This window comes from Cnephaeus nilssonii (genome assembly GCF_951640355.1).
Source record: "Cnephaeus nilssonii genome assembly, chromosome: 10".
Lineage (NCBI taxonomy): Eukaryota > Metazoa > Chordata > Mammalia > Chiroptera > Vespertilionidae > Cnephaeus > Cnephaeus nilssonii.
The window spans coordinates 71431776-71444171 of record NC_137081.1 but is presented as its reverse complement, the minus strand read 5'-3'; the positions used below and the strand labels follow the sequence as shown (position 1 = coordinate 71444171).

At 36.4% G+C, this 12396-nt stretch overlaps 1 protein-coding gene across 1 annotated transcript in view; it reads right to left on the bottom strand.

Annotated features, from left to right (window-relative positions):
* The window catches only part of LRP1B (LDL receptor related protein 1B), a 1721287-nt gene that overhangs the window by 498800 nt on the left and 1210091 nt on the right, over positions 1-12396 (bottom strand). Inside the window, exon 33 of the mRNA XM_079782447.1 lies at positions 1181-1321. Within this exon, the coding sequence (XP_079638573.1) occupies positions 1181-1321 (141 nt within the window). The remainder of the gene's footprint in view (positions 1-1180; positions 1322-12396) is intronic.

Below are 12396 nucleotides of genomic sequence, written 5' to 3'. Positions count from 1 at the left end.
GTGAAATTGCTAGTGAAAACAATGCTGCTCATTATTATAGACAATGGCCAACATAAATGTCAGACACCAAATACAGGTTTGTGCTGAAGAGTTTGGGTGTTGGTGTCTTCTCAACCATGAAAAGAACAAACACAGTAATCGCTTCAGGTGGTTCTTTACAGCGATTGCTTTCTCTTAAAAATGTTTTATTTATTTTAGTTTATGAAAAAGAAACAAGATTCCTGCTGTTCCTGTAAAAAAAAAAAAAAATGATATCATGCCCAAATTTGGCCCATGCTCTGTCCAGGAAAAGCAACCATCAATCTGGTCTTCATTGGTCTCTCGATGTGCAGGCCTGGCTCTCAATTGGTATCGCCAACAAATCCTGCCTACTTAGTGGTTGTCAACTGAGAACTGAATTGGTGATCCCCTTGATTCCCTATTCTTCCCTCTCCTCTTCTCTGCTTTGGCCTACATGCCCACCTACCTTAGATACAAAGTACATTTTCTTGAAATTTTTTTCCTAAGACTGAAGATATATGAAGGTAACGATTCTCACGGCAGTGACTATATATTTTTTTTTCTCTGAAGGGAGTTCTGCTAATGTCACGGATCATGAAGCAAAAACTAAGAAAGGACTAGCAGGTGTGGGGCTGTGCTGGCTGGCATCTCTGGACTAATTGCCCTTTGGGCAATGTGACAAGTCCACCTATGTAAACCATCTGCTAGTTCTCTCACTCCGTTATGCTGCACACCATTTGGACAAGCAAAAACAAAAAAGCAAAATGTTTAGAGCCAATAATGCTGTGCTTTTGGATATGGAATCCTTATGTCGACATAGTCCATTTGAAGCCGACTCGTTCATTCAGTTTCTGGGCTTAATTGTACATTTCATATATTTTGCTGGTATTTCTTTTTTCCTTATTCTTATATTTTGTAATCAAGAACTGAGTAAGACCTGCTTCAAAGACCTGACAACACTATGAATCCCTGGGCAGCTCGGCTAATGTTTTGAAAGCTCATTGTAGGCCTTATATTAGAGTAATTTCTTCAATAGTATTAGGCAGAATTTGCCTTTCACCCCTCTTTTATGTTAGAAGAAAAATAGGAACCGTCAATTGTTGAATTGATAAAATAATATGAATAAAAGAGAACATTATATATTCAAAAGGCAGCACAAGCTCATTTCAGTGCAACGTACCTTGCTGTGCTGCTTTATCGTACACTTTCATATGAACAACCCCAGAAGTCTTATTTCTCAGGACACTGGGGTTTCTTCCATCTCTTTTGCTGCAGGTTCCCAGCTGAGCTAAGTTGTGGTCTGCCCACCATAGTTTCTTATCTATAAAAATGAAAAGGTTTTTTTTATGGAACAGATAATCATCTTATTAAATAATAAATAGCTATTAAACTATAATACTTTCTATTTTCTTTTATTATATTCTCAATCTCTGTTTTCTAAGAGAAGCAGCAAAATCACTTTTACCTTTAAAAATGCAAATCATAGTGACATTTTAGTATTTAAATTTTCCTCCTCAAACAAAATACCCAAGCAAGTACAAAAAAGACTGTTCTTTAACTTGTTGTTTAAAGTGTGTAAGCTTTTAATCATTAGTACTTTCCATTACTGGATTCTTTACAGTTATATTAATCTCTTTTAATTTTTTCACAGTTTATGCAAATTGTATTACTGTACACTATTAAGTCATATTGAGTGCTCACTTAGTAGCAGAGACTCTGCAATGTCCCACAGATAAAAAAAAAATAGTCCTGATCTTCAAGATGCTAGCATTTTACTGAAAATCACACATTTATTATTATATTATTTTATATTGTCATAGCAAACCTGTAAGAAAACTATTATCATTCTCTTTTCATAGATAAACAATATAAGATTCATGTACATTAACTTTCTTAATTAAATTTACATATTTTGTCTTCCATCTATAAAACATGTGCTCTTTCTAAGACTCCAGGCTGAGTGCACCAAACAAAAATTTAAGGTAATTCAATGATTTAAAACAAAGTTCTTAATTTAAAGTTTTTGGATAAATTTTATACTTTTAAACAAGAATCAAATGACAGTTGAGATCAAATCAATTTCTACCTAGAAGTGAAAATAAGGTTATTTATGTCTGTGAACAAAACAATATAGTCTTTACCTTCAAGGGACAATTATTTTCATTTAAATGCCAGGATATTTTGCCTGAACCAAAGCATAGCTTCAGGTATGGCAAGAACAGTAATAATGCAGATGTCACAATAATCATCCTTCCTGAATCTGATTTCATGCAACGCACAATTCTAAACAGGATCGATAATTCATTCAACTTTCATAATAATTCTACAAGATTAGAACTACTACTATTAAATCATTTTACAGTTAAAAACACTGAGGCAAAGAGAGAGTAAGTAGGTTTCCCTAGATCACAGAATGAATAGTGGCCCCAGGTTATGGTTCAAACACTGATTTCAGTCTCTTAAATTAATCTCTTTTCCATGGAAAAGTTTAGTGTTCTCTCCCTTGACATTCAGATATGGCACTTAAAGTAGGATAGTGAAGTTGAGTAGCCTATTCACTTATGCTTTTATTTATACACAAATTTGCATACGAATAGAGACATCCCCTGTGAATAAAAAAAGGTAGAAATTTTGTCTGGAATAAACATGTGTTTTTGCTTCTATTTCTTCCACTATACCACTGTGATAAAAATGTAGAAGCATAAAAGGTTTAAAAAAATGAACACATATAATAAACAAGAAAATTAAAGCATATAAAGCACGTATAAAAGGTGATATGTGGATAGAAACAGAGAAATGGAGAAATTGGCAGACAAAATTGCAACATAATTTGCTTATTGAAAAAAGCTACAGAGGAATGGAAGCCATTGCTCTCCACAGAATTCTGGATGACCATGATTCCAGCCTATAAATAAGAGGGTGAAAGCAAAAAGAAAGATTAAGAATAGAGTGATTGAGTGACATTACTTTTATAAGTAATGCCAATACCATTTCCCCCACCCCCTGTCCTGAGACCAAAAATATGAGGACCACATTTATAAGTAACCCACCAGCAAAAAGAGTAGAAAACATGAACGTGTGTGTGTGTGTGTGTGTGTGTGTGTGTGTGTGTGTGTGTGACATTTTAGACTAAGATGCTTAAAGAAAACTTTTTTCTTAACTTCTCAGACAGAAAAAGGTAAGTAAGTTTCAAAGGAGTACAAATTAAACATATGTGAGACTTCTTTTCAACTATGCTAGAAACAAGAAAACAGGAAAGCAATACATTCAAAATTATTAGGGGAAATTATAATCAAGCTAGAGTTCTACACCAAACTATTTTAACTGATTGTATAGATTTTATGTGGCAGGGGGAGTGGAGAAGTATATGTAGGGGTTGGGGGTTTATCTCAAAGTTTATCAGCCATCAACTCTTAAGAAGAAATTGAAAGTTGAACTTCCGCAAAAATGAGAAAATAAGTCAAAATAATGCCATGGAATCTAAGAAACAGAAAATTGAACAAAGCAAGATGGCAAAGAGAAGCTCCAGAACAAATCATATGCATTAAACATAAGGAAAAAGCTGTCCACACTGGATCACAAGACTGGGAGTAAGATCTCCAAGGAAAAAATAAAAAGAATGAGAGAGAAAGAGATGGGAATACAGATAGATATAAGTAGAGAGAGAGAGAGAGAGAGAGAGAGAGAGAGAGAGAGAGAGAGAGAGACTAAAAATAAGTACATGTAATCCTACCCTTTAATTCTAATTTGTCCTATAATGCTAATAAATGCCATTTATTTTTTTCAATTTTAAAGTCAGTCTTTAAACAAAGCACAGAGGACTCACTGTAATTACAGTATAGAACATTAATGTTAAAAACATTAGCAATTTATATATCTATACTAATAAAAGGGTAATATGCAAATTGGTCAGGATGTCCTCACACAATGACTGAACAGCAGGCTGCATGGGGTGACCAGGCCAACGGTGGGGGGGGGGGGGGGGGGAGCAGTGAGGGGTGTCCAGGATAACAGGGAGGCAGTTAGGGGTGACCAGGCTGGCAGGCGGGGGGGCAGTTGGGGGCAACCAGGAAGGCAGGCAGAGGCCGTGAGGGCCAATCAGGCAGGCATGCCAGTAAGTGGTTAGGAGCCAGTGGTCCTGTATTGTGAGAGGAATATCCGAATGCCAGTTTAGGCCCTATCCTGGGGATCAGGCCTAAACTGGCAGTCAGATATCCCCCAAGGGATCCTGGATTGGAAAGGGTGCAAGCTAGGCTGAGGGGAGCCCCCTGTGCACAAATTTCGTGCACCAGGCCTCTAGTCTTATATAATAAAAGCCTAATATACTAAGTGTCTGGTCATCCTGTCAACTGTTCTACCAATCAAAGCGAAATATGCTAATGATATGCTAAGGCAGCTCAACTGCTTGCTATGACGTGCACTGACCACCAGGGGGCAGATGCTCTGACCAGTAAGTTAGCTTGCTGCTGGGGTCTCGCCAATTGGGACTGAGCGAGATGGGCTGGACACACCATGGAGCCCACCCACGCTCCCTCCCCAGCCCCAATTGTGCACCAGTGGGGTCTCTTGGCCTGGCCTGTGCTCTCTCATAATCTGGGACCCCTTGGGGGATGTTGGAGAGCTGGTTTCACCCTGATCCTTAAGGCCACTCTCCTCAGGAGGGTTCCAGATGCAGGACTCATGGCTGGAAAGTACGAGCCTCTCCCCATCGGGACTGATTGGGAGCGAGCCCACAGCTGGCTCAGTGGGGCCAGGATGTGTGGGAGTGGCAGTTAGGAGCTGCAGGTGGCATTGGACTGTGGGTTTCAGCCTGATCACCGCAAGCCACTCCGAGGGACCCCTCCCATGCACAAATTTGTGCACCGGGCCTCTATTCTATACTAATAAAAGGGTAATATGTTAATTAGACTGGACATCTTCTGGATATCCATCTGGATGTTCTTCCACACAAAGCTATGATGGCGGGGGCCGAGGCAGTGGTGGTTAGGGGCGACCAGGGGAGGGCAGTTAGGGGCAATCAGGCTGGCAGGCAGGTGAGCAGTTAGGAGCTAATGATCCTGGATTGAGAGAGGGATGTCCGACTGCTGATTTAGTCAAACATCCCCTGAGGTGTCCCAGATTGGAGAGGGTGCAGGCCGGGCTAAGGGACCCCCTGTGCACTAATTTTGTGCACCAGGCATCTAGTATATATAAAAGCCAAGCGACCAGAACGACGGAACTAGAACGACCCGAATGACCAGTCACTATGACACGTACTGCCGGTGGCCAACCAGCCCGATTGGGGCGCTGATTGGCCCCCCTCAACATCCCTCAGCTCCTCCCCCAGGTCAGCCACACCTCAGATCGGTCCCCTTTGGGGCGGGCCGGCCAGACCCCACCCGTGCACGAATTCGTGCACCAGGCCTCTAGTGTAAAAATAAAAGTGGAGTTGTCTAAAGATTTAACATGCAAAGCAAGAAGAAAATATGGTTAAAAAGAAGAAAGAATATCATGGAAAAAATGGAGAGTCATTTTAATAGAAAAGTAAATAGAGATTGAGCAAATTTGTTTAGTTTAGAAACCTTTGAAAGGAGAAGAATAGGGGTAATATAAATGATTGCATTATCAGCAAATTAATGCATAACATCTAAAATTGATAAATAAAAAATTAGTTGTTTTGATATATCACCTAGAATGTTTGCTAGTAACCCCATAAAATAATAATAGACAGAAATAAGAGATTTACCTGCGAAATGTGACTGGAGTTGAAAAGGTTGAATTAGGAGATATTGCTGTTGATAACAGTCTTTTTTATATTAGTTGCTTTGTTGTTATAAGTATATTATTTCAGAAATAAAATTTATAAAAAATGTAGACACAATCAATAAATAATAAGAATTTACCTAAAGTATAGAATTCAGAGCCTAATGGACTGACCGCTCTCTGACTCAAGAAAAAGGCTATGCTGGTTAGGTTTTTAAAGTAGCCCATGTTGAAACACAACACATTTCTGTCTTCTATGCCAAAACATTTCACCACTAAGACATAGGTGATTGAGTGAAGCTAAGAGCTCTACAACTGAGAACCAGGGATCTCTTCTTTTGAACCACTTGAGTGTATCACTTAGGGCAGTGGTCGGCAAACTCATTAGTCAACAGAGCCAAATATCAACAGTACAACAATTGAAATTTCTTTTGAGAGCCAAAATTTTTTAAACTACTTCTAATGCCGCTTGTTCAAAATAGACTCACCCAGGCCATGGTATTTTGTGGAAGAGCCACACTCAAGGGGCCAAAGAGCCGCATGTGGCTCGCGAGCCACAGTTTGCCGACCACTGACTTAGGGGATGAGGATGATCTTTCCTTTATCAGCCTCTAAGACCTAATGTGTCTTGAGCAGTAACTCTATGGCAACATTAGAGCTAAACAGAAGAAGGGGTAAGTGATTTTTTAGGATAACCTCTCTCTCCGCAAATTCTCATGTTTCAGTCAGCTAAGATATAACTTATCATGACCCTAGATCCTATCCATTTAAAACTGAGCATGTCAACAAATCTCTGTGACAAAATAATAAAAATTTTATTTCTGGTAGCATTGTTCTTATTGCTATAGGAGATTAGGGGAAAAAAATAAGAAAAACACTTCTCTCCTTAACTACTAGAAGATAGCCACCCGTGGCAGACTCAAGGTATTATCTATTGGTCCAATTATATTTTTAAGGGGTAGTACAGAGTCAGGAAATAAGTAGAAGGACTGAACACAAAGAACCATGGCCTTGAGGACAATGACCAAAGAATCCGGTGCCCATGAAGGACTATGAGGGCTGGGTAACAGCAGTGACCAGCATGAAACAGTGACCAGCATGAAACTAGGACCGCAAGTATCCTGGAAAAAACTATTTAGGTTCACCTCAAGTCTTGGTCAAGATTCTTCAAACTACCTAATAATATTCTGCCTCAATTACAAAATTCTCTATCAAGTTTTTAAATCATTATATAAACTACATTGATTCTACCTACTGATACTTCTTTTCAACCTCCCTTTAATACATGCATTTAGCCTACTCTTATCACATCATAATATTCCACTAATGTTGATCATCTATTATTTGTAAAGCCCTAACTTTGATAATGAAAACATGACAGAAGACAAGTCAAACAAGATATCTGCCTTTATAGATGTATGTTCTTGTGAGAGAGACACACCAAAAATAAACAAATAGTGAATAACTGAAATTCCTATAAACCAGTAGTAAAATAACAAACTTATTGAAAATGTGCAAATGTCTTGATTAAACATTTATACAAAGAGATGCAAACAGCCAATAGATATATAAAAAGATACTCAACATCACTAATATCAGGGAATTACAAATCAAAACCACAATGAGATATCACTTTACACCTATTAGGATGACAATCATTATAAAAAAAAATAACAATGTTGAAAAGGATGTGGAGAAATAAGAACTTTGGACACTCTTGCTGGGAATGTAAAATGGCACAGCCACTACAGAAAACAAGATTACTCAAAAAATTAAAAATTGAACTACCATATGACCTAGCAGTCACCCTTCTGGGTATGTATCCAAAAGAACTGAAGTCAGAATCTTGAAGAGATATCAGCATTCCAATATGCATTGCAGCACTATTCATAATAGTAAAGGTATGGAAGCACCATAAATGTCCTTCAGAGAATAAGTGGGTAAAAAATGTGATATACAGTATATGTGTGAGTAGAATAGATAGATAGATACATAGATAGACAGACAGATAGATAGATAGATAGATAGATAGATAGATAGATAGATAGATAGATAGATAGATATCATATACATACATACACACAATGGATTATTATTCAGACTTTAAAAAGAAATAAATAATTTGTTGGGGGGATGTTGAGAATGGGGGAGGCTCTGTGTGTAGGGGGAGATAAAAGGTATATAGAAAATCTCTGTATAATAATCTTACTATAAAACAAACTGCTCTAACAAAACAAAGTCTTTAAAAAATGGAAGATAAAGAAAATTTTGCCACATGCAGCAACATGAATGAAATTCAAGGACATTATGCTAAGTGAAATTTGCCAGTCACAAAAGGACAAATACTATATGATTTCATTTATATAAGGAATCTAAAATACTCAAATTCATTGAAACAGGGAGTACAATGGTGGCTGTCAAGGGCTAAGGGGAGGGAGAAATGAGACGTTGCTATTTAATAGGCATCAAGTTTCATTTGCACAAAATGAGTAAGTTCTTCAGACCTGTTGGCCCTACAGTGAACAATACCATACTGTGCACTTAAAGGTTTGTTAAGAAGATGTGTATCATGTTAAGTTTTCTTACTACCATAAAAAAGACATAACTGAAGACTGCTATTAGTGATATGAAGAATATAGATACAATTCCATTATTTATTTTGTTGGCTTCTTTACTTTTGTGCATAATTCCACCATAATTCCATCATTGCACAAGTATAACCCCACCCTCAGTAAAATATTTCATACTAGCATATCTCACACTGACCCTTTGTTCTCATTGGTTCTATGGCCTGTACAGATAGAATCATACACTTTTATTTTATTGCTTTTTCTATTCTTTTCACTTGTATAAATTTAGACTCCTTATCCAGAAATGAAAGCTCCCGAGAGCAAGGATCCTGTCTTGTACTTCTTTGTATTCTTCACAATACTTTGCATTCTTTTGAACTGAGTATAATGTAGAAATTCCCTAAATACATGTTAAATGATTGGGAAAATAAATATCCCCCAAAATATCTCTCATGATAACTCATAACTTTAAAAGCATTTCAATAAACCCATCTCTCCCAATCCCTGTTGATATTATCTTTTTAAAATATATCTTTATAAATATTATATTTTATAAAGATTCCTCTAATATAAATAATTTTTCTTTTGATGGTATAATTAGTATTTTGATTCACATTTATTTCTCTCACGTTGTTATTAACATGAATACATGAAAATCTTCAGAAATTACCAGAATTCAAAAGCTGTTTGCTTAAGCTGCTAGCAAATAATTTTAATAACTATTTTACTGTTATGGACTGAATTGTGTTCCCCAAAATTCATATGTTGAAGTTCTAACTCCCAGTATGTCAGACTGTGACTATATTTAGAGACAGGGCCTTTAATGAGGCAATTAATTTAAAATGAGGCCATTGGGGTAGGTCACAATCCAGCATGACTAGTGTCTGTATAAGAGAAGGAAATTAGAATACAGACACACAGAGTGAAGACCCAGGGACAAGTTAGTCACCTACAAGAGGCCTCAGAATAAGTTAAAAATTCCCACACCACAAGCCTACAGAATAATGAGAAAAGAAATTTCCGTTAAGTCACTCAATCTGTGGTCTAAAGTGTTTTGATTGAGTGCTTTTTGTTTCCCTTTTTTCCAGATTGCTAATTTGATTCTTGCTTCATCTACTCTACTTTTTATTCCCTGTAAATTATTATTCATTTCAGTTAGTATATCCTTCATTTCTGACTGATTATTTTTTGTGGTTTCTATGGCAGCTCTAGCAAACTAATACATTTGCTGATAGAGACAGTGAAGAATATGATGAAATATGAAAAAATAATTATACAAGTAACATAAATATAAATTGTTTTTACTATACAGTCTTCAAAATCTTCACTCAAAGGGCGGCAGGGGGGAGAGAGAATAAATTTACTAAAACCTAGTAAGTTATAGGGCCTTTGCTAGGCTCAGAACATAAGCAAATCTGATTGTCTCATTTAATCATCATAACTGAGATGTAATGTGTTAAAACATCTATTAAAGATAAGCGACCAGAAGGTGAAAAGATGACCTTCCCCAGGGTCACACAGAAGTGTGTTCATTCTCAGTTGATATTACTAGAATTTCAATGCTCTTTCCACTGCATTGCTCTGTGCATAAAATAGTAACCCACTGAAACTGATAACATTATACTTTATAATGCAAAGGTTACTTGATAAATATGAACTTAATTAAAGTTTCATCCCAAATTAAAGAAAGTTGCAATATATATTTCAGTAAATACATTTTAAAATTAGAAGTATAAAGTTTTAATAACACTTTACTACTTAAAATATATCATCAAAATTAATAACTTATTTTTTAAATATTTAGAATATGTATTTTAGTGAATTTCACCACAATTGTTGAGATTCATTTTAAAGTTAGATTTTCTCAAACACTAGCTCTTTATGTTTAAAATAGAAACTATAACAAGATGCCTAGTTACATTTGAATTTAAGGTAAATGAAAAATAACCTTTTAGGGCATACTTATACAAAAAAAAGTTTGTTGTTTATTTGAAATTCCAGTTTAACTGGATGTCCTGTATTTTCTATGGCAATTATATTATCTCGACTCTCTTCTAAATCCCAACATTTAAAAGAAAGCAATGAAAATTTCATACACCTACAAAGAGAATCTGAGAGGAGTCCATGGCTATTAAAAATAGTAGGTGGAAAGTAGATTATAATTGTTGACTGGCTTAATAGATAAAATGAAAATCTAGACCTGCAATGGGAGTCCAGGTGCAAGTTAATTTGCACTTCGGAAATTTAGAAGAGATCAGAAGTTGAAGAGTGTAAGACCTCTAAAATAGATAAATGCAACAACAACAAAAAAATATGATTTGTTTAGTCTAATCAGAAGCAGTTAGAAAATGGTTTACACAGCTAAGAAAGTGGTCCTTCTGAAGTCTGGTCAAAGATGGAAGATTTATTCTCTGAAGAAGATGACCACACCATGAATGGCACTGAAAATATAAGACAACTGAGGCTGTGAATATCATATTAAATGCAGAGATTAAATGATAATCTACATCAGCGGGTCTCATATTTGAGTGTGAATTAGAATCAGCTGAAGGGCCTTTCAAGATTTCTGGGCCCCACTATAGAGTTTAAAATTCAATACGTCTGAGGTGGGGCTTGATAATTTGCATTTCCAACAATGTTCCAAGGTGATGCTGATACTTGCTGGTCAAGCGGTCTCCACCTGAGACAAACATCAAAATCACCAGGGGGATCTTTAAAAAGAAACACCTGGTAGCCACTCTGAGATTGTTGTGGTCTGAGGCATGACAACAAGATTTTTCAAATCTTCCTAGGTAATTCTAGTGTGCAACTAGGATTAAGGATAACAGACCTAAATGCTAAATTATGAGACCTCTACTCTACATCGCTTTCTCCAATCTCTAAGGAAGCCAGCATCTAGAACAATATCCCCCTAGAAGAGATAAAGGGGTTTCACTTTTGGGAGAAACTGTCCTCCCAATATTCTGAAGAATCTGATTATTGGGGAAATCTTCATCTCCAACAAGGTTCAGTATAGCTATTTTAATGATGTAACAATTACATAATCTCTATCTCTTGAATTCAGAATTTTTAATCACAGAAAGCTGAAGAACCAGCCAAGAAACACCACATAATTAAAGAAAAACTACACCATAACCAAGAGTGAAATTAAATAAATAAACATTAAAAAAAATACTCAGGGGAGATAGAAGCAACAGAAATCAAACCAAAACAAAATACACATAATTTAAATCGTCAGATTTTATATTTATTTTTTATAGATTCAATTGTTGATAGATATGTATTTATTTCCATTTTATTATTCATACTTTTTAAAAAATATATTTTATTGATTATTTACAGAGAGGAAGGGAGAGGGATAGAAAGCTAGAAACATCAATGAGAGAGAAACATCGACCAGCTGCCTCCTGCACATCCCCCACTGGGGACGTGCCCGCAACCAATGTACATGCCCTTGACCGGAATCGAACCTGGGACCTTTCAGCCTGCAGACCGACGCTCTATCCACTGAGCCAAACCGGTTTCGGCTGTTCATACTTTTTTAACTTTGTTTTTCTTCTTCTTTTTGTTTTTATTTTAAAATATATTTTTATTGATTTCAGAGAGGAAGGGAGAGGGAAAGAGAAATAGAAACATCAATGATGAGAGAGAATCATTGACTGGCCATTTCCTGCACGGCTCTGACTGGGAATTGAACCATGACCTCCTGGTTCATAGGTTGATGCTCAACTACTAAGAAACCCAGGAGAGACTCTACTTCCTTTTAAAAAGACCCTTTAACATGACATGTAATGCATGTTTGGTGAAAATGAACTCTTTTAGCTTTCTTTTGTCTAGGAACCTTTTTATATGTCCTTCAATTCTAAATGATAATTTTGTTGGGTAGAGTAATCTTGGTTGTAGGTTCTTACTCTTCAACACTTTGAATATTTCTTGCCAATCCTTCTGGTCTTTAAAGTTTCTGTTGAGAAATCAGTTGATAGTGTTATGGGAACTCCCATGTTGATAACCAACTGCTTTTCTCTTGCTGCTTTTAAGAATCTCTCTTTGTCTTTAACCTTTGGCATTTTAATTTTGAGGAGTG